Raw genomic sequence first — 23,614 nt, forward strand, 5'->3', positions numbered from 1 at the left:
GGTTGTAAGTTAGGTCGGGATGCATCTTTGCATAGAAATCAGAAAAAATACGTCATTTTCCTACAACCCAATATTTTATATACTTGGAAAATTATAATCAAAAATATTTAAAATTTTGAACACTGAATGTATTAGTTAATAACCTTTATGCTGTTAATTCATGGTCATTTTAGATAATGGAAAATGTACACATCACACCAAAACAACCCCATAAAATATTTATTTCCTTTTCTCTCTCTCAAGTGATCCTTTAACCCAGTTTGCCAGGAACCTCCCCATACTTTGTCCCTTACTCATCTAAGAAGGGATTTTATAAATTTTACTCTTGGTAGCTACAATTTAGTTTTTGCTGGTAGTTTCTCCTTTAGTTTTTGCTCTGTGTTTTAATTACAAAATGTACAGAAATTTAAAATGCTATATATAGATGTCATGAAACCTTCCCTCTAAGCAACTTCAGTGTGTATCAGCAACGCAAAAGGACTATCTCCTCCTCAGCCACAGTGGCACTATCACACCTAGTCAAATAAGTGATCACTCGATAATACCATCTAATGTCTAGAGCATATTGAAATTTCCCCAATTGTCCCAAGAATTATTTACAACCATTTTCCCCCAAATTGGACCTAATACAAACTAATGCATTGCCTTTTGGTACTATTTCTCTTGTTCCTTTCAATCTAGAACAATCCCACTACATTTCCTCCACAGCAGTGGTTTTGCAAGGATTCCATAAGAGTTACATTTTAGAATTTCCCATATTTTGTGTTTGTTTTATTGTATTTTCTTATTGTCATCTTGCTTGCTCCATCTGTCCTCCTTTATTTCTGTAGCCTGAATGTTGATTCTAGAGACTTGGTGTTCTAGTTAAATGCATCTTGGGAACAAGAATTTGGGATGGCTGAGTACTTTCTGGTGTCCTTTTTGTTGCATCACTTACAAGACACAATTTAATGGCTCCCATTAATGGTGTTTGCTGAAAATGGTGATGGGAGCACCTCTCCAGAGTGGAAGTACATTTTTTCTTTGCATTAGTACGGACTCTGTGATATTTTGGCCCCATACAGTGATTTTTTCGAAGTCTTTCATGCTAGGGCCCTTTGGCAGTTACTGGCTGGTCTGGTAAACTGACTTTCTATTTTTTTTTTTAAGATTTATTTATTTATTTGTTTGTTTATTTATTTATTTATTTATACAAGCACTGGGTACAGTCAGAAGCGCGGGAGGGTGAGAGAATTCACCAGAGCCAGAGCAGGGAGCAGAGCAGGCAGAAAGACCAAAGTACACTGCTGAGGGGAGCAGCGGGCGGCAGGAGAGATCTGCGTGCTATGCGGGACCCCCCTCCGGTGGCCGGGGAGCAGCCGGGGATTGAACCGGCACTGCAGAGGCTGCGGGCAGCTTCGCAACTCAGTGCTCAACCGCTGCGCCACCAGGGAGGCCCTAAACTGACTTTCTAAATGTCACTTCTGGTTTAGCTGTTGTTGGCATTCTTCTATAAAAATGAATTGTTTGCCCCCTTTATTGAAATTATTATTATTTATTCAGTTTGTGAAAGTTTATTCAGTATGTGAAAATCAAAGTCATAGATGATTTTTTAGATGTTTCAATTATTCCAGTGGGAATATTTGGCCAGTGGGAGATTTTCAAACTGGCTGTCCTGACTGGTGACACCCACAAAGCTGCTCAGGTGCTGTTGTCCCAGGTGACACATCTCAGGTGCATGGAGGTAAGGTTCATAGCAGAGAAGGTGGGAGCAGGAAAGGGAAGGGAGGAAGAGAGAGAGCCACCCTCCTTCCCCCAGGAGCCAGAATCTCTTGTAACACGTCCATAGGCATTGCGTTCAGAGCCCCCACAAAGCATAAACCAAGGTACAAATGTCACTGTCCCCAGTGAAGGTATTTATAATTTATTTACAAGTCCCCTGTCTAGATGCAGTCAGAGGTCATTTTCATCAGAGGCAATATTACTGGGATCTAGTTGACATTCTTCTTTTATCAAAGGCCATGAATACAATGTTGGACGGTGAGCTGGAAGTTAAATCCTGGCGCAGAAGGGGAAGGAGTCTGGCTAATTCTTTACCCACAGAATGGATCATAGTTTATTCAACCAGCCCCTGTGTCAAGAAGATTTTGTTGCTAGTCTTGTATTCCCTGTAGTTACTTTGCAATGTATCGTGTGTGGAAGTGCTGTTTCAGATTCTTAGAAGCTCCAGGCCATATTTCTGAAAGTGAGATTGGCTAAATCAAAGGATACAAGCATATGTACTTTTCTGAGATATCGCCAAGTTCCCTGCCATTAGGCTTGGAAAATTTTGTTTTCCTTCCTGAAAGTCTGATATTTGTAAGGTGATATATATCAGTGTAATATAATTTGTCTTTATTCTGATAAGGTTAAGCTCTTTTTTTATGTTAATGTGCAAATATATATGCATAAATATTTTTGGTGAGCCATTTAAGTATATCTTTTGTCGATTTTTGATTAGGTTTTTGGTCTTTTCTTTCTTTTTAGAATAGCTCTTTACTCTCTGAAAATTGACCTTTTAAGTTATAAATTAGAAATATTTTTTCCCTAGTTTGTCATTTGTTGGTTACGCTTATGGTGATATTGATTCTGTTTTGTTTTGCTTTTGCCATTTAAAGTCTTTTATGTTTTTCTAGAATTTTATCATGGTTTGCAAGATTATCCCTCCCCCAGGTTATAAACAAATTTCACCCCCAGGTTTTATTGTAATTGTAGACCTTCAATTCTTGACATTTATGTCTACAAAATATTGAGTATATTCTGGCTTATCGTGTGAATATTCAGTTAATTTTCTCCCTTTCCAAATGGTTATTCATTTCTTACACTATTTAAAAGGATCATTTTCACCTGCATTCTATACTAAATTTCCATTTTGGGGGGTAAATAAGTATCAATATTATACTAGATTTACCTGTGAATGACAAATTAAAATGGAATTTTACAAAATAACAAATCAGATTATCTTCAGTTTATATAAAGTAGGTTGCCCAATTTGATTTATGTAAATGATTTTAAGTGCAGCAACAAATACAATGTATGAATTAGTTTATAGTAGTACTTATGCACCATTCTGTAAATTCATCCCGTTGAAATCCTCAGCCCAGTTCTGCTCTGTTCTGACCTGCATCCAGAGCTGAGCAGCTCACAGTTTCATGCTGAATTACATTAACAGGGGAGCAGCTGATGGTCCCTGCCTTGCCAACCTGCTTCTCTCTTAGTAGTGTTCTGGAAAAGGAAAGCATATCCAGTGTTGTAAGCCAATGCTACCTCAATTAAAAAAATATTAAGAAAAAGAAAGCCCAAAGAATTTTAATTCCTTTCCCAAATGAAGGTTTCCATACAACAAATCAGTCACTTATCTATCTTTGATACTAACCACAGGTGGCTGTATATATAAAATCTTTGTAAATATTATCAACCCAATTAATGATGAGACTAAATATTGCTGACAGCATCCAATTTATTAAATCTAAGGATGAATTTCTAATAAACTGCCTCCTGTTTATAACATCTGTATAACTGGGAAGGAAGCCTTTGTCCTGCCAGTTACAGAAGCGAGGAAACATTGTTCTCATTGTACTTTGCAGTTGTGTCAATATGACAACTGGAGAGTTCCAATATTTCTGAGATCCATTCTGCCTGGATAGGGAGTCTTGTGAGGAAACTGTTGAAGTTGAATAATAGGTGACTAGTTAAAGAATGCTAACCCAAGCAAAATAAAGGGGATACAATATTAGGCAAAATACTACCATGAGGATTGGATTTTACCTGATGTCAAAAGGGGGAAATACTGACTTTGTATCCACAGCACATGGCTGAGTATTTGTAGGTGAACTGCCACAGTGAATTGCTAGGCAGTGAGTCACAGAAAGCCCTGCCTGCCTTAGGGATGTAGGAATTTGGGTAAATTTCTCTCACCGGTAGGGGTAGCTCCTTTTTTTTAGGAATCATGGAGTTCTTTTTCTCCTCAAGAATTTTTTTTTTTAAAGATTTGTTTTAATTTATGCATATAAGAACCAGGGTATAGCCAGGGTGTGGAGGGTGAGAGGATTCACCAAAAACAGAGTGGGGAGCAGAACAGGCAGATCTACTGAAATTCACTGCTGAGGGGAGCAGGAGGTGAGACAGGAGAGGTCTGCTGTGCCATGTGGGTCAGCTCCCTGGCTGGGGATTGAACTCATGCTGCAGAGGCTGCTGATAGCTTGATAGAGCTGAGACTTAACCTCTTGTGCCACCAGGGAGGGCCCCCTCCTCAACAATTTTTAAATGCTGAAAAATATTCCATCTTTTTATATTTGAAGAGCAATGAAAAGCATTATTTTATTAATTTTATTAACTACATCCTTCTTACTTTAGGTCTTACTGTCATTCTTAACAACAAGCAGTGTAGGCAATGAACCCCTTTTAGTCCAGTTTGTCATCAGTTCTGTCTGTACTCAAGACATGTGAAAATGGAAACAGAGTCATCCTTACTGCTACCATCGCCCCTACAGAACATTCACCTCTTCACTGCCCTCCTATGTCCCAAGAGACTGAGTTCTATGGGCTACAGAGAGGGGTTCACCAAGTAGGAGCAGTGGTAAGAGATCAAGGGGAGGGGGTGGCCCTGGCTGGGATACTCACTTCCTGCCAGTCGCCTGCGACAACATCTCCACCAACCTCAGCCAATGACTTTGATCAGGAGCCTCTCCCCACGCAGCCCTTTCTGTCCTTAGTTCTGCTGATTGCCTTCTCTTCGTAGCACCTGCGTGGTAAGGGATGATAGATAGCATCATGTGTCTGTTGCCTGTACATGTATACGTGTTACCTAACCCTACAGAACTGTTTTCCTTTGGGATTGCCCTACATTTTCTCTCACCTTTTGAAAACAATTCATTTTTAAAGACTCTCAGTTTGACAAGGCCATCCGTTACCTCCCGGGAACCTGACTGCTGAAACCTCTTGACAGATGTCATAGAGTATCCTCCAGCTGTCAAGGGCATGCCTGTGGCATCCCAGGCTGAGTCTGGAAAAGGAGGAGGCCTTAATAAGACTTTCTTGAGTGGAGCAAGTCCATTGGGATGAAAAGACAGTAAATTCATCTCCTGGACAAGGGTTTGGAAGGGCCTGAAAGAAGGGATAAAGCAGGCAAGCAGATAGGGGGTTGCACAGGAAATGAGGGATACAGTTTCTTTATGGTAATTCTAGTGAAATAAAACATTTATACTGTTTTCTTAAATAATTTAGAAGCCCCTCGGGAGATGTATTTGCAATGACTGGGATGCCCTATTATTGCAAACCAGCATAATGAAAACTGGTGGGTCATTAAAATGAAAGAGAAGACACTGGCTTTGACCTAATATGAGCTGTATATAGTAGGAACTTAATATATGCGTATTCATTGATTTCCTGGATTTGCAAACCTTCCATTTTAAGTCACAATTGGTGTACTTTTAATTTGGAGTCAAGTATGTCATGGCTTATGTGAAATAGAAAACAAGTATAGTAAAAATATTTGTATAGTGAGTCTCTACAGGTATTTAAATAAATGCTTTTTCTGGATTTCTTTGCTGAATCAAACAATTAAACTCTGGTGATTCCATGTTATTATGGAAAGGAATTGACGCATAAACCATCAAAAGAGATTGACAGAGTCACACATTATGAGGGACTTGACCATCCAGCCTTTCAGCGACACAGGTGTGCTCAATGCCTAGAGAAAGAATATAACCAAAATGAAAATGCATACATTGTGCAAAAATGAAAAATGATGTAAGAATTATATAAAATAAAATATATTAAAAAAAGATTAGTGTTACTTCAGGTCACAAGCACTCCTTGGGTCCAATAAGCACTTTGCTCTAGAAATCTATGGTAGGCCTGTTGCTTAGGAATTATTCACAGAGAAGGAAGGGTCACAGATTCTAGAACAGGCATCTTCAGTTTAAACCTGCAGCGTGGGTTCGATTCCCAGCCAGCCAGGGAGATTCCCACATGGCGTGGCAGACCTCTCCTGTCGCGTCTGCCGCTCCCCACAGCAGTGTATTTCAGTCATTCTGCCTGTTCTGTTCCCTACTCTGTCTGGTGAATCCTCTCACCCTCCCGTGCCTCCGGCCTGTACCCCAGCTCTTGTATAAAAATAAATAAATCTTTCAAAAAAAATTATGTTGTTGAATGCAAAATGGTACAGTCCCTTTGAAAGGCAGTTGGTCAGTTTCTCACAAAAGTAAACTTACTCTTACTGTATGATCCCACAATATTGTTCTTTGGCATTTACACAAAGAAGTTGAAAACCCAAGGCTGCACAAAGACCTGCGCGTAATGTTTATAGCAGCTTTGTTCATAGTTGCCAAACTTGGAGGCAGTCAAAATGGCTTTCACTAGGTGACTGAATAGATAAACCATAGTATATCCAGACAATAGAGCAACTCTAGTCATAAAAAGATAGAGAGCAGTGCTAAGCATATTCGTAAGTGGAATCTTAAAAGGCTACATACTGTTTGAGTCTAAGACGTTCTGGAAAAGGCAAAACTACAGACAATAAAAAGATTAGAGGTTGCCAGGGGTGGAGAGCAGGATAAGGATGAAGAGGCTGAGCATGGAAGATTTTTAGGGAAGTGAAAATACTCTTATGATAGCATAATAATGGATGTATATCCATTATACATTTGTGTGAATGCACAACTCAAAGAAGGAACCATAATGTAAACTATAGTGTTCAGGTGATGATGATGTATCCAGGTGGGGTCATCCCTGGTGAAATATGTATCATTCTGGTGAGTGGTATTGACAGCAGGTGAGGTTGTGCATGTGCATGCGAGGCAGGGAGTGTAGGGTCCATCTCTGTACCTTGCTTTTAATGAACCTTGCTCTTTAAAATTTTTTGTGAAGAATTATCTGCATCCCATCTCTATTTACTTCTGTGACCCATTTCACCCAAACTCATTAACAAAGCGTCCATAGTCTTTGTTTCATGAGGCTGACTTACTGAGACCTATAACTATAGAGTGTGTGTGTATTTAATGGTTTATGGGCTTAATGGCTTAATGGCCTGTGAATTATGTGAAATAGAGCAATTCGATGACTTTTTTCCAACACTTTGTGGATTGCTTATATTCACAATATGCTAATATTTCCTCCAAGATGAATCTTTATCATCAACATTAACAGAGCAGCTAGTGATAGTTGGACACTGCCTAAATCCTGGGGATACAAATAATAATTTGATAGGTCCTTTATCCTTTATCTTTCAAACACTGGTTTAGGAGGGACAAAGGCATATGAATATGTATGATGAACGTAATCAAAGCTTATGTGTCTAGAACTGTGCTTATCATAAAAATCTTCTCATTTAATTCTCACATATCCTGGTGAATTTGGTAATATGATTACCTCAGTATTATAATTGCATGACCTAGGCTCCAAACAGTTAGGTAACTTGCTCAAAGAATAAGAAGTATTGACATATTTTGAATTCTTAACTGCTGCACCAGGGTATTCGACGACGCTAGTTCTAACATCTAGCACAGACATGTCTATTAGATATTGCTACTCAGTGTCCTGTCACATGTTATCCATGTGCTGACTGGCAAGACATTTGTTATCCGTCCACAACAAAATAAGTAATGAAGTGGATAGTAAGCATTTAGAAACTTGCAGAGCAATTTGAGAGAATGATTTCATGTCTATTCAATCTAATAGCAAAACTAATTGCACCTTATGTTTTGCATGTTTTTTTTTTATTTTATTATCCACTTTATTGTGATTGGCCAGAGTATTTATGATGTCTGTTTTACCCGACTATGTCTGGGTATTGCTGCCAATCTCAGCTTCTCCCCCCAGAGTCAATCTTTGCTAAAAGCGAAACCAATGGGGTTCCTTCGATCACCTGTGCTGTTCCATGGATACGAGAGGGTGGAAATAGTTCATCTTCCCCACCCCCAGTAAGAGTTGTCATTTTTACTTCTCATCTCTTAGTGGGCGGGTGGTAATACCGTGAAGGGGCTTCTGGGCAGCACCTTTATCCTTCGTCGCCCTGCACAGCTTTGTGATAGATGCTGCCTGCTCACCTGGAATGCGTGAAATGTCTTTCCGTGGAATAAAGATGCCAACTGAGTGCTTTCCATCACACAAGTCCGGGAGGTTGGTGTGTTTATTTACAAAGGAAAGAGACTGAACTGGTGTAAACTTCTTACCAGGACCAGTTTGCAGAGCTTCCATTACAGGCAGTGCGATAGGAAGTCATCATTTGGGTTAAACAGACATAATAAATGGTGGGCTCTAGGAAGTCGTGACCACAAATGTTCTTTGACTTCAAATTTTCACCTGGAGTAGAATGAGTTATTGAAAAAGTTTACTGGTTATGTGATCATATCTTTAAATGTGTGGGTTTTGTTTTGTTTTTTAGGTTTTCATTAGATTAAGACAAAATATATAGAATGTGGTTGTGGAAAAGGATAGATAATATACACCTTATATGCTGAATAGATAATGACAAAGAAAAAGTACTTTGATGTGTAGAGGACAGTTAGGGGTGACCTACATTTTCTTGGTTGTAGAAAAAAGATTTAAATAGCATATAGGGATTTACATCCAACACAAACATAAACGGGACGTATTTTGAATTTTAGCTCCTTCTGGGAATGCTTCCACATGCTATAAATCTCTTTATTCCCATTTAACATGTTTATGTAAACGTTGCTCTGCGTTGAATTTCCATAGCAATTATCCCTGCTTGTGCAACTATCTGAAATAATTATATGAATAATTACTATTAGGCACAACAGTCTTTGCTACACCCTTCTTGAAGTGTTGTGGGCTTTGTTTTCTCAATTGAATTATTTTCTTTTTACATTTTAAGGCTTTTTTTTCTTTCCTTATGTTAACTGGCTTATCTTCTTTATGTGAATTGAAATAATGAGCATGTCTGCTCTCTGAAAGGCAGTTTGATGAATCTCAAATTGAATATGTCACATAGATGAAAGTGCTGCCAGTTCTTTCCTAAGTAAACACATTATGACTCTTTATTAATCACAGGTATTTTCTAGAATGGCACAGTGAAGGTGATTGAGCCTGCTCAGGATTCTCGTTGTCACCAAGGGGTGTTGATGACAAAGGTTGTTCTTACTGTAACATACTTTTCGTCCTTTTTTTCTAAAATACTCTCCTTTAAGCTAATGCTGCTGTTCTAAACAAAAGCAAAACCTGCAAAGGTGAGGTGAAAAACTGGATTTTCTAAAGTGCTACTTTGTCAGTATGGGCCTTCTCGACTTACTGAAATTGGTTAGTAATTGAATGACTTTCATCTTCCTAACTGCTAATCTAACCCTGGACAGAGAACCCTTTTCTACTTGCCTGGGCTAGAATGAAGTTTTCTCTTTCTCTTGTTTCACTCATTTCACGCACGTTGATTCAACCTCCCAGTTCTTACCCTTTCCATGTGGTGAAATTCCTGGAAAACATAGCAGTTTTACCACCAGTCATTTTCGGGGTATTAGCATTAAAATAAATAATTTTAAATTTATGTGTGACATTGAATACTGATTTACACTAGATTCCAAAATGCGCGAACATTAGTAGGTGTCAGCAATGTAAGAAGAAAAGGCATGGAATAAATGTTACGAGGCCTTTCTGTTTGTTCTTTTTTCTCTGAGCGAAGGGGAGGGTGGGATGGCTTTATGTGGGTGGAATCCTTGCTTCTGCTCACAAACCATCAGGCCTGGTTGGGAGCTTAGTGAAATCGATCCAGGAGTACCAAGATGAATGACCCACCTCTGCCCTCAGCGAGCTCATAGTCTTGTAGGAAAAGCTCACCAGTGGCAAGGGTATATATACAGCAGTATGAATTACAGGTCCAAGAGGGCCAAGCAGTGCCCAGCCCTTTCTGGAAGGTTGATTACCTGGAGGAAGGGCCTCCACAGGTCCTGAGGATAACAAAATGGGGGAAACTCTATGATGTTGGGGCCAGTAATTAAAACAGGCTGTATACGAGTTAGAGCACAAAGTGTCTGGCGACCTCCATGAGAAGGGAGAACCAAGTTTTGCCCAAATGGGAAGGAGAGGAGCGAGGATGGTGGGTGAATGAGCTTCGAACGGACAGTAGTTCAGTGAGCCTTTGGCCACCCGGCCTCCTGCCTGATGCTTTCACCCCATGGGTGGACCGCCTCGCCATCAGTCACCAAGCTTCAAGGGGCAGCTTAGTGTGATTCGAGCCAGTGCTGCTCACCCCGGTGGGTGTGACGGTCACCTGGGCTTCCTGTGAAAATGCAAATTCAGATCCAGTACATCTGCAGGGTCTTGACATTCTTCTTCCCGAGAACCTTCTAGGAGATGAGATGCTGCTGTTCCAGGGAGGTTACTTTGGTTTCATTTGGATATTGTAAATATGGTATTGAAGTAACATTACATTATAGCATGTCAAAATCGGGTGTGCATCGTTATAAATCGGCATCTGTACAGGCTACATTCACTGCACCGCTGGAAGTCCAGTTCCATCCTTCACAATAGAATTGCAGCTTTTTATCTGATTTACCTCCCTCCCCTTTCCATTCTGGTAATCACAGATTTGGTCTTTTGATTTGGTCCATGCTTCCTTTATGTACCTCATCTAGAGAAATCCTATAGGGCTTGTCTTCTGACTGGCAAAGGCCCACACGGTAACAATTCCTGTGAGACCCAGGCAGCCCCGCTTAAGTCTGTTGGTCCTGCAGTGAGATTTAAAAGCCCATCCTACAGTTTTTAAAAAGGAATCACCAGGTGTTTTTGGTAAATATGGAGACTGAAGTTTGTCGAGGAGTAATAATAAAAAGGAACTATGTTTACACCTGTGAACATCCATTCTGCCTGCGCTTCCCTTGGCACACAGCTGAGTCGTAGTCATAGAATATGTATGTCTCTTCTTCATGACTACTCAGTGAAGTAAATATCATTGTACCACACACACAGGCACCACGGAACCATTACTAGGCAGTTGTGGATTCAGTGGAGATCTTACTCCAAAGCTGCTGCACTCTAAAAAGCATGCTTAGAAGAAAACAGAACACTGATAAAAGTGCAGAATTAAAGAGGAGAAATTGTGATGTTTTGTGGAGTAGAAATCACTCTCCCGGGGACCAGCACTGGCAGCTGAGCCACCCAGGACGTCCGCATCACACAGGCGGCCAGGGCTGTTCAGTGTGGCCGGTGGACACATCAGCCAAGAGTAGAAGGGCTGACACGGAACCGGTTCTGTGCTTTGCAGACAGGGAAGAGACAGGAGCGATGATGTAGTCCGATCTGTATGTGTGTCTTCATAAATATGTATGAAAACATTATGAACATGGAGAGAAAATCGCTGGCTCAGCCCAATGTGTCGCTTCAGCCGCTTTATGTATGTATCACCTCGCAAAAGGAAGCCCTTGCACATACTCGCTGACGGAGTCAGCCTGAGCACCCCACGCCAGACCAGAAATGTAATCTTAGTGATTATTCACTCTGATTGCACAAAGAGTTTACCTTTTGTATCTCTCACACTTTGAATGCAATGACCCAACTCTTCCACTTCCCAGAAAAAGCAAAAACTGGTTCGGATACACTTTTTAGATGGACATGTCATGAGACAGAAGTGAGATGGAAACTTTCTGTTAATAAAATATGTGTGTAGAGACATGGAGAGGGGGAGGGGTGAGCACACAGTAGGGAGGGAGCACAATACACTATGGTGGAGGACTGTGGTGGTGGGAGCATTATGGTAACAGCACCAGAAGGGGGCATCCTATACTGCCAAAGAAAAGTACACCAGCGTTCCATTACACACACACACACACACACACACACACACACATTTTGGCTTAGATGAAGCAGGGTGATTATCAGAAATTTTAAATTGAGGCGTGAATTGTTTCCCTTCACAGGGAAAATGCATGACAGCCGGAAATAAATATCTGTTCGTGATGAGTTGCCTCTTTGTCCACCCCACTGATCAAGAGGGACTCACAAATGTGGCTTACTTAGCAAATACCTTTGTGGGTCTAAGCACCGAATCTCATCTATATTGCAAAGCTGAATGCTGCCACTAGGCGTGAAAAGATGGCCACAGTTATGATGAAGTTTGATTGTTGACTGAAGAGTTGATTGTGGGTATTGTGAGTCACTTGAGACTCAGTTCTTTTACGTGTGATAAAGATAACTGTTAGTGGTGAAATGAAAAACCTAACCATGAGTCTCCTTTCTTCCCTGAGTAAGCCTTTGTTTACATCCCTGAGATAGGGATCCTACCCAGTAGATACAAAACTTTACCACCCACCCTATAAGAAGTGAAATGATCCCTCAGCCGGAAGATACTGATAGGGATCTTTAACATCCGTAGCCAGAAAACGTTGTACTTCATCAAATTTTTGCAACGTTAGGAACAACTCTTTTCAGTATTCTCTTGGTAGCACACTAACTTAATGAGTAAGCTTACTGCATGCGCAAAGATTTGTTCCAAAGATTTTACACATTCAATCCGGTTAACCCTTATACTAGGCGTGATGCCCAGATGTGTTCTGCTGTCATTGGTGGTCATCTGTAGATGAGGTACCTGGGACACAGAGAGGCTCAGTGACTAAAGGTCATTATCCAGGTTATGGCAAAGGCCAGCTTTGGACAGCAACAGCAGGGCTCCACAGCTAGCTTCATCACCATGCATCTTGGGGCTGGGATTGAGGCTATATTTATATATATAAAGCTTGAGATCTAAAAATATTGGTACACTAAAAGTGAGGTGAGAAACTCCCAATTTTATGTGCAGCATCAGTTCTTTTCCAGCTCAGCCTAATTTTCCAAAATTGATAATCTCATTACAGCAGCATCTTGCCCACTAAGAGATGTTGGAACATTCTTTTTCTTCCTGAGTTAGAGAATATAAAACAATTATTCTTCCCTTTCTCTATGGTATACTCTTGACTCATTTGTTGAAAAGTTTTGGTAAATTAGACTATATCAACAATAATCTCTTCCTTTTTGACTTGACAAAGGGTATTATTTTCCTGCCCTGAAGACATAAAATCACTCTAATACGTTTTCTTATCATAGTGTTATAAATTTTTTCTAACATCTATCTCTAATTTATCTGGAGATAAATTATTGTGTGTGTTGTCACCTAGAGATGTAATTTTTTGATGCAGAAATCTGATTGTCTCAATACCATTTATTTTTTTCTGAATAATATAGAAGCATCCTCTTAATTTTAACGACGAGTGCATATTAGTTACTGTCGATGTACTAGGTATTCCCATTCCATTGCCATACTATCCTAATTTTTATAGTTTTATATTTATTGATAGGATACTGGTAGGACAGGTATATCCACTTGTTTTTATTTTCAGAAACATATTGGTTATTCATTATCCTTTATTCTTCCAAAGAACTTTTAGAATCTGTTTGTCAAGTTCCAGGAACAGTTCAATTAGAATTTTTATTATAATCACATTAGTTGTATAAAATAATTTGGAACAATAACATTTTAAAATGTCTTTTTGAATAATTTTTGTAATGTATCCATAAAGTTAGCTTTTTGTTCTTATGATCCATTTAAACTATGCTGTTCTTTGATCTATCCTAATTATCCATTTATAGTCTATTAGAAAAATATTGGTCTTTGAAATCTACCTTGTATCCTCGTTGAACTGTCTCTACTAACTTGTGTGTTGAATATCTTTGAATTTCCTTGTAAACAATCATACCACTTATAAGTAGTAAAATTTGTATTTTCCTTTTCAACCCATATTTATTTTTTATTATTTTATTACATTAGTTAGGAATTTATAGATTTTAATGTTGGATGTGATAGGCTTCGTTGTTTTCTTGTTGTTAATCAGATTACTTGTAAAATTCACTGGTTCAGTAAATATTTTTATGTACCAGCTAGATGTGGTAGGCATCTCTACAGGCCCACAATAAAGAAAAGATAATAGCTACCTTTGTGGAGCTTATTTTCTCCTTGATTAGATAATAAATACATAAAATCTGTAGTACAACAAATGATGACAGACAGTATGGAGAAAAATTAAATAGGAATGGGTGATAAGTCATGTTGAGGGTGGTTGAGGGAATTATAGTTTTATTTTATTTAAAGGTTATTTATTTATTTATTTATGGATAGAAGAACTGGGGTATAGGCCAGAGGTGCGGGAGTTGAGAGGATTCACCAGAAAGTGGGGAGCAGAACAGGCAGATCCACTGAAATGCACTGCTGAGAGGAGCAACAGGTAAGACAGGACAGGTCTGCTGCGCCATGTGGGTCAGCTCCTTGGCCGGGGATCAAACTCAGGGCGCAGTGGTGATAGCACTGAGACTTAATCCCTTGGCCACCGGGGAGGTCCAGGGGAATTGTAGTTTTATATAAGGTAATTTTCTTTTTTTCCTAAGATTTATTTATTTAGGGCCTCCCCTGGTGGCACAGGCAGTTGAGTGGCGCGCTGTGAAGCTGTCCACAGCCTCTGCAGCACTGATTCAATCCCAGCCAGCCGGCCGGCCAGCAAGGGATCGAACTCGTGCTGCAAAGGCTGCAGACTACTTTATAGTGTGGTGCTTAACCCCTTGCACCACCAGGGAGGCCCTAAATAACATAATTTTAAATTAGATTTCCCTGAGAATGTAATAGACCTGCAAAAATTTGAAGGAACCAAACAGCGAGTATGAAACGGTTAAGTGCAGAGGCCATGACATGTATTGTGCCAGGCGTGGTGGAGGAGCAGTGAGGTGGTCGAACAGTGTGACGAAGAGCGAAGTGCATCCACGGAGGCTCTCAAAGAAGTGATGGAATACAAGATTGAAAAAAACCTTGGCTTTTACTTCGAGTAAAATGAAAAACTAACTGAAAATATTGAGTGGCTCTGGGTGGAAAAGCCAATGCATTTTGAGTGGGTTCTTTGCTGAAATCATCTGCCTTAGGTTTTAAAAGACGGCTTTGGCTGTTGTGCCAAAATTAAAATAGAATTGAATGTGCAGAGGAAGAGATGAGGGGCATGAGAAGCATGCAGGGGACGCCCCATCTCCCGCTTTCTGATCTGCTGATGTGGGATCTGAATGAAATAGAGGAGTTGAGGATGACCCCGAAGTTTTTTGTCTGAAAAATTAGAAAGATGGGGCTTTTCATTTATTGTAAGTGGGAAAACTTTGGGAAGGGGAAGGTAAGACTGTCAGACTAGCACATCTTATATTTGAGACTCCCAAGTTAAGAAGGCCAAGTGGAGATGTCAGGTAGGTAGTTGGATGTATGAGTTTGGAGTTCAGAAAAAAATCATCTTACTGGGTATGTAAATTTGGGGGTTTTGAACAAAAAGCCAGGAGGTTCAGTAAAAGTCTCAACAAGTTCGTCAAAGAAATGCTCAAGAAGAGTTCTAAGACTATGAAACTGTGGTCATCTTAAATTTGAAGGTGAAGTAGGTAAACAGGAAATCAAAGACTGAGAAGTAGTAACAGTGAGAGTTCAAACCAGTTAGTGGGGTGCCCGGAAAGGCCAAGAGAAGAAACTTTGTCAAGTTTTTCTTCATCACTGTGTTAAAGGCAGCTGACAGGCACAGAAGGTGATGACAAAATGACTCAAATTTAACAATATGGAAACATAATGATGTTCACAAAAAAGGTATAATTGGAGTATTGGACAACTTGTTTTTAAGAGTGCAAAAAGCTATCATTGGGGGCCCCCCTGGTGGTACGAGGGTTAAGATGCAACCTATGAAGCTGTCAGCAGCCACTGAAGCACAAGTTCGATCCCCGGCCAGGGAGATGACCCACATGGTGCAGTAGACCTCTCCTGGCTCGCCCACTGCTCCCCTCAGCAGTGTATTTCAGTCAATCCACCTGTTCCGTTTCTCACTCTGCCTCTGGTGAATCCTCTCACCACCCCCCATTTCTGGCCCACACCCTAGCTCTTGTTGCATAAATAAATCTTTTTTAAAAAAGCTATCATTGTATTCAGAAATGAAAATATCATTTTAAAAGTATTAACTTACAATGCTAGAATAACCTAAAGTACTTTATATTTTTAGTATTTTCAGTCACACATATGGTAACCCCTGTTTATGAGTTATATATTACATATTTATGAAAAATGTCATTAGGTAGAATTCATTCCTTTTAATAAGAGGTCATGCTTAATTCAACTTTATTCTACTAAAATGTAATTTTCTACTTTATCTTCAACAAAGACCCAAATAAGGATAGATTTTATAAATAGGTGGGGATTCATTTGACCTGACTGGTAAGGTCACAGGTACAACATCCTGTACCCCACTATTTTTCTTATCTCTCATGATATTTAAATTCCACCAAAGCAAGTCCCCTAGATTTGATGACTTTGTATCTTTCTACAGTTCTTTACTAAATTAAATTTTGGGTTATGAGAGGAAGAGAGTTGTCTTTGCCACAGGGACCGCTAACAGATAGTCATTTTGCCAATATTATCAATACTAGTACCCGGAGGGTGAGTCAGAGGCGCCGAAAAGGAGATTGAGTGTTCTAAAAGGAGGCAAGAAAGCCCTCAGAACAAGCTCCGTCTTCCTCATGATGTTACATAGTGGGAATGATTTACAAGACTCAGTTCACCTTACTGTAAACATCAGTGGAGAAACGAGTTACACACACCCCTCATAGGCAACAAAGGTGTTCATAAAGGAAGCAGATGTAATCATTCCTGAGTAAAGAAGGAAGTTAAAAGTAAATTTTCAAACCTTATCATATTTACCTTACCAACTGATGTTGATTACCTGCCAGCATTGTTACTATGAGTTTATGGAACAGACTATGGTAGACAGTTGTTCCTGACGTTTTTTAGAATATTCTCCTAAAGTTTTTTTCCTGAGAATTTTTAATTTGACTGCTAAGGTTTATTTTTACCTTTTTCTAAACTACCTCTCCCTTCTCCCACCCACTTCCCTTTTAATTAAAGTATGTTTCCTTCAACATAGACAATTTACCCATTCTGTCATTTTTTCATACCTTATGCTTCTCTCTCCTCAGACACTTGGGTACTGAAGTAGCTGAAATGCGAAAAAGGCAGCAGTCACAAAATGAAGGAACACCTGCTGTGTCTCAAGCACCTGGAAACCAGAGACCCAACAACACATGTTGCTTTTGTTGGTGCTGTTGCTGCAGCTGCTCCTGGTATGTCACTCTGTGTGGTACCACATCTGCGCTGGGTGGTAACTCAGGTGAACGTGCTTGCCAGTTCTTGGCATGATAGAAACTTCTCAGTGTGTCTTTTTGGTTTTTCTCCTTTGCAGATAGGAACTATTGGAGACGGTCATTGTTTTAATGCAAACATTTGCACAAGTAAAATAGAGTATTTCCTCAGGATCTACATTTAAATACATAGTAAGAAATAATTGAAAAAAAATTACTTTATATCGTGTTTTTCACCATCCATGCTTCTTAAAGGTTGGGTGGAAATGAGTCTGTGGTTATCTATGTAGTTAGCAATAAACAGTCTTCTACTATGTTCCAAAAGGTGCAAACACACTAAGATAATGTCTAGTAGTAGCCTAGGTAGCCAAATGCAGTGTTTCAGTTGGGGTGATGAGCCAGAAAACTGTGGGTCAAGCAGGAACCCGAGCCACAGGTTCCTGCCAGCAGGCAGAGGAAAAAGAGTCGCAGAGGCACATCCTCTGACATGAAAGACCAGGACCTTTGCTGGGGGTGAAAACCAAGTCAGTTAGTGAAAAACTGAAATAATACATCCTGCTTTCTGCTGAAATATTTATAGGCTGGGACATCATGTAACGTCTTAATCTCTGTTTTTGTTTATTTGTTTCCTTGTTGGCAAAATAAGGAAGATTCAGACAACCTGATTCCCAAGGCCCTATCCTGTGCTAAATGCCCAGGCTTCAGCTACCTCAGAAAACCTACTCCATTTCTCAAGTCTCAGAATCCCTTCAAATAAGAAAATCAATAAGACCCAGAATCCCTGAGAATTACGCAGGGGAGGTTGCTCAGAGGGTTACCAGACTTTATGGAGCCGTAAGTGTGGAGATTCTGTAAGAGCCAGTGCACAAGTAGACTTTCTGGGTTAGCAATGGTCTTCCATCTCTCCTGGTATTTCCTTTTAAAGAAAGGCCCAAATGCTTGCCGCTTGCCATGTCCTTCTACACGGTTTCCCACTGAGGGGTGGCATGGTGAAAACCACCCAAAAGTTATTCTAGCAGTGTGGAAGGTTTAATGTAGTTTTATAAATATCGAAATTGTTTTCCAAATGATTCTTTGTTAGCAAAGCCATACCATTCCTTTTCTTTCATTCTTAAGCTTTAACTATTTCAGATGGAGGAAGTAGAGTGCCAGAAAAGGGATATTGTTCAGCATAACTGTGTAACTTTTTTTTCTATGTCACTCTTAATGAGATTACCTAGCTGGACCTCCTTAGTGGTGCAGGGTTTAAAGTCTCAGTGCTACCAAACTATCAAGCCACTGCGGCATGAGTTCCAACCCCCTCCAGGGAGCTGACCCACATGGCACAGCAGGCCTCTCCTGTCTTGCCCTCTGCTCCCCTCAGCAGTGTGTTTCAGTCAGTCTGCCTGTTCTGCTCACCATTCTGTCTCTGGGGAATGTTCTCACCCTCCACACCTCGGGCCTACACTCCAGTTCTTGTATGCATAAATAAATAAAAATAAAACTTTAAGGAAAAAAAAAAGAAGGAATGAAGTTCAAATGTATAAATGCATTAAAAATTCAAAAAAGAAAGATTATGTAGCTCTGGTCCTAGTCCATGAAATGTAACATAATATAACATTGGGACTTAGGATGGTGGTTCTGAAGTCACACCACCTGGATTCGAGTCTGGTCCACACACTGTCTGCATGAGTGACCCTCGACAAGTTACTGAATGTCTCTAGTCCTTCAATTCCTCATCTGTCAGATAACAATAAGAATTCCTGGCTCATAAGGTTATTGTAAAATGTACATGAAATAAAACACAGAGTGAGAACAACACCCAGCTATAGTAAGCATTTAGTAAGAGCTAGTTTACTGGCCTATGGAATACCTCATACTGGAAAAATAAAATCTCTTTAAAGAGAAGCTGGTTTGAAATAATATTTTTTAAAAAATCAGTTTGTCAAAATGAAATTATCTGGTAAAGAAAAGTTACCATAACTTCCAAAGACAAATCTCAAATACATTGCTACTTAGTATTGAGGACTATACTTCTTTTTCTCATTTGCACCATGCCATAGTCCTTTTTCTCATTTGCACTATGCCATATTCCAGTAATCAGTATATGATTTAATGATATTTATCCACCTCTCCAAACTTATTTCTGAATTACTGCAGGATTAAAACACCAAAAGAGTGCTAAAGTTTTGTTACAGTATGTTTGTTTGCTGTCAAATATTTAGTGAGACTTGCTTTTTATTTGTAAGACATGCCTCTGTGGATTCTTCAAGTCCCCATTAAATAACAAAACATTCAACTTAGGTTCTTGAGATGGAATTGTCAGAGAAGACAAACTAGGGTTCATTAACTCTCTGCACCTCTAGGGGGTGCATATTTGGGCTCTAAACACGTGGCACATTGGATGAGCGCACTGTTTGCTCAACTAGGATATCCTTGTCAGGTACTGTGTTTGTTAACAATGAGTCATGAATGGTTGAGTGTAGGCCATAAAATGCTCAGCCTATACATTTACAAGTCATCTGTACATAATAAAGGGTGGGTAATTACTATTGCAAGCAACTTGATAAAAGTTAAATTGTCTTAAATTATGGATTTTAATTGCGATTACATTATCTTACTGCAAATGAAAATGTCCTTTACACGTGCAGCTTTAAAATATCACCTTTTTTGTATTTTGAGTTTAGGAAGAAAAATTCTAGAGGCTGATTAGAGTGGGGAAAAAAAAAGAAAAAAAGAAATTGTCTTCAAATTTCCTAGGATAGGTCAAAGGGCCAGAACAAAAAGAAACATTAAAAAAAAGTAATTTGGGGACCAAATAACAAGTTGAGATTAAAATATAAAGTCACTGTAATTGTGAATAGGAACATTGTCATATGGTTGATTTTACCTGCAGAATAGCATAACAATTTCCTCTTCTATTGTGTGATAGAACATTATGCCTCTATATCATAACAGTAGCCTCAGTGGGTGTTGGGAATCTGTAGCAGTCATCCTCAAGAAGATGACTCTGCTAATTGGGACTTTCTTTAAGATTTTAAGTGTGGTGGGGAGATCCAGAAGTTCATGGTTAGTCCAGAAGATAAACTTGTGAATTGGATATTAAGGAATCCCTAATTTATGATTCTAAGGGAGGTTCCTTTAGGTCTACATGCCCCTGAAGAATCTCATCTGCAGAAGTCTTGGGACTCTGGACCTTATTAGTTTTCTTATTTGGCATTGGTCACAGACTAAATTTAATAAATTAACTAGCCCTGTGAAAGATGAAGTCACCTCCTGTTTGTTCCCAGACCATGGGATAATCTCAGTACATGTTACGTGCTTCCTCAGCGTGCTTCGGGTTGCCCCTCCCCCCATTTTTAACAAGTGCCACAGCCTCTTTAATTCAAAACAGTGCAAAAATAATGTCCCATTTTAGCCTCTGATGCTGTCACACTTTAGCTCTCTGCCAATGGATATACTAAGATGGCTTCTTTAAAGCCAAAGGATATTTTGTGAAAGGAAAGCTAGAAATCCTTGTCCCCTGCATGATAAAACAAATCCCCCCCCCCTCCGGAAATAAATCTGCTCACACTTCAAGGTGAATCATTTCCTCTGTGGTGCCAGCGCATAAATAGTCTCATCTGTACCTGTCTTCCTCGGATATCTGATCTCTCTAACAGGGAACCTATGTTATCTGCATAGAATTTCCAAAGTACTTATAACCAGATCGTCACAAATATCAGTTACAAAGAATTTTATAGTTTTGGAACTCTATGGCATAGGTAAATTCCTCAAGAGTTTCTATAACGTACATGAACTTCAGAGTCACACAAATATCTACCGAAATGAACCTAGATTTCCCAGGCTATAAACACTACCAAAAAGTAGACATTAGAACCGTGGACCATTTGTATGTCATGCATTCACTGATTCACTCACTGGCAATTTACTTAATGCCAGGTATTGCCTGGCACTTTTACATGTCTTTCATTTTCACTGGTGATTTCCCATCTCTCCATTGACAGGGCTATCAGTATTTGTTATCATTCCCCCAGATCGCCATCAAGAAAAGCTTAGCATTCACATTGCCTCTGCCTAGCCTTTGTTATAGATGGCCAGAATGCCAGCTTCTGGAAATGACCAGAACTAGAACTGGCTTGACCCTTTTCTGTTGACGGTATGCCACGGGTACTCTCTGTCACGGTGTAAGTACAGGTTTTTCTAAGTGTGCTGTGTTTATACCATCCATGGAAAGTGAATATGAAGAAAACAAAATAATAGAGGAAAATATTATGTCCAGTCCTGTTTAGGGGAGTGGGAAGAACAGGGCAGCACTGGAGAAAGAATATCATTAATTCAGGCCGGAAGAAGGAAGCGCCAGCTTCGAAGGTGGGACGGCTCACAATGCTGATTCCACCAGGAAGCAAGGGAGGGTCTTGCAGGTACGGGGAGGGCAGGGAGGGCACCCTGTGAGTGGCTCCCAGAGGTGGGGAGTAAGGAGCGAGGGAGGAGTCCATGGGAGGAGCCTGGTGAGGGACCACACAGCTGCCAGAGGATAGGCCAGGAGGGAACAGAAAGTTAGATGGCAGAAGCCTCAGAGGATGAGGGAGGAGGAGCTGCCTCTGAGAGAAGGATCCCCTCAGAAGGCTGTGTGCCAATTGGGACCAGTCGGGGAGACGGACCAGGAAAAGCTGAGAATGCAGGAGAGTGTATTTGACATCGAGAGGGATTCCCTAGGAAACAAAGACTTGTCCTCTGGTGAAGAAGCCTTCCAGCCTAAGGGGACAGGAGGAAAGAGACTAGGTAGAGAAGTGGGACGCTGCTTCCAAGGCTGGGGGTCTGCATGGAGATGTGAGTGGGCTCCACTGACCCCCGATAGCTCGCTGGCATCATTGCAGGGTTGGACCCAGGGAGGAGCTCTCAAATCTCAGCTGACTCATCATTAGTGGCAATGTGATGAGGGCCATCTGGGTCTGGAGTGGCCAGGAAGTGGCCAAGCTTCTGAGATGACCTTGGCACTGGGCCTGTGGTGTCCATGGCCTCGGCCACCCCTCCTTCTGCCCTGGACAAGCTGAGGGTCAGTTTGCCATCGTGATGCACGTACTGATTTTTGCATGAATGATTTTCCCTCTGCTTTCCATGTATTTGTTATTTGGGTTAATACCTTAAGTAGAATTATATCATGTGTGTTTTATAATTGACTTCATAAAAGTTCATATTGAACAATTGGCAGTGGGCATTTTCATAAACTAAAATTTCATGTTTTAAAATAGCCAAGAAGATATATTAGCTTATAATAACATTTAGTACACAGTAGATGTTTAAGATAAAGATATTGAGTAGATGAATGGCTTTGGATTTTCCAACTCAATTTATTTTATGAAAGATGGAAATTTGTGTCACAAGACAAATTTCAAAAATTACAGGCACATGGTCCCGGTGTGGGCTCCCTGGTGTAGTTACACGGTCATGTACTCAGTCGGCTCCCTAATACTAATTAGGTACTATTTTCTTTTATTCTCTTGTGTGCAGTGGTGGTGGTGGTGATGTTAGTAGTTAGGTTAATAGTAGTAGAGAGACAAGGATTCCAAGAGGGAGCACTCACATCTGTTTAGTTATAAAGTGAAGGGCAAAACAGCAGCCTGGAGAGGAAGGCGGTGACAGATCATAAACCGTCCTTTGTGCCCTGTTAAGGAATTAGGACTTAACGCTCTTTTTGGATATGGGAAGTGATTGAAGATGTTATGTAAGGGGGAGACAAAGTCCATTTTATATTTTGAGCATATCCCCTTCGGGGCAGAGAAGAACAAAGTAAAAACAAAGAGAAAATTAGGAGACTTCTGAAATTACCAAGTTGAGAGATATCAGGAGACAGTAAAGGAAATGGGGAGATTATAGATGGAAGAACCTTGGGATGTGCTATAAGGATCGGTGATCCCTGGTGGTGCAAGGGTTAAGTGTCAGCACTATGAAGCTGTCCACAGCCATTGCAAAAGGAGTTCGATCCCCATCCAGGGAGCTACCCACATGGCGCAGCAGACCTTTCCTGTCTCGCCCGCTGCTCCCCTCAGCAGTGTACTTTGGTCAGTCTGCCTGTTCTGTTCCCCACTCTGTCTCTGGTGATTCCTCTCATCCCCCTACACCTCTGGCCTGTACCCCGATTCTTGTGTGCATAAATAAATGAATCTTTAAAAAAAAAGGGGGGGGTTGGAGGTAGATAAGACAGAGGCCACTTGTTGAGTGGCTGGGTGGGTAGGACCCCACCAAGGGAGAGAACACTGACCTGGAGCTGGTTGAGGGCAGGGAAAGATGACGAAGTGGACTTGCTCAGACTGAGGTGCCCTGGATTTGGCTGTTAAGTCTACAGATAAGAATCTGGATCAGTGTACAAAGCAGTGAGCTAAAGACTAAAACCTCAGCAAGTCCAACATTGAAAGAGACTCAGCAGAAAGGCTGCAAACCCCAAGAAGCGACTGTCTAGAAGTGACGTATGCCCAGGGCTGGCACCAGG

At 40.4% G+C, this 23,614-nt stretch overlaps 1 protein-coding gene across 2 annotated transcripts in view; it reads left to right on the plus strand.

The window, feature by feature from the left end:
* The window catches only part of RGS17 (regulator of G protein signaling 17), an 87,893-nt gene that overhangs the window by 44,558 nt on the left and 19,721 nt on the right, over positions 1 to 23,614 (plus strand). For both annotated transcript variants that reach the window (XM_037520637.2, XM_037520638.2), the window contains exon 2: positions 16,981 to 17,124. In XM_037520637.2, the coding sequence (XP_037376534.1) occupies positions 17,006 to 17,124 (119 nt within the window). In that variant the 5' untranslated portion in view covers positions 16,981 to 17,005. The remainder of the gene's footprint in view (positions 1 to 16,980; positions 17,125 to 23,614) is intronic.

This window comes from Talpa occidentalis, unplaced genomic scaffold, assembly GCF_014898055.3.
Source record: "Talpa occidentalis isolate TD23 unplaced genomic scaffold, MPIMG_talOcc4v2.1 talOcc4.2, whole genome shotgun sequence".
NCBI classification, from domain to species: domain Eukaryota; kingdom Metazoa; phylum Chordata; class Mammalia; order Eulipotyphla; family Talpidae; genus Talpa; species Talpa occidentalis.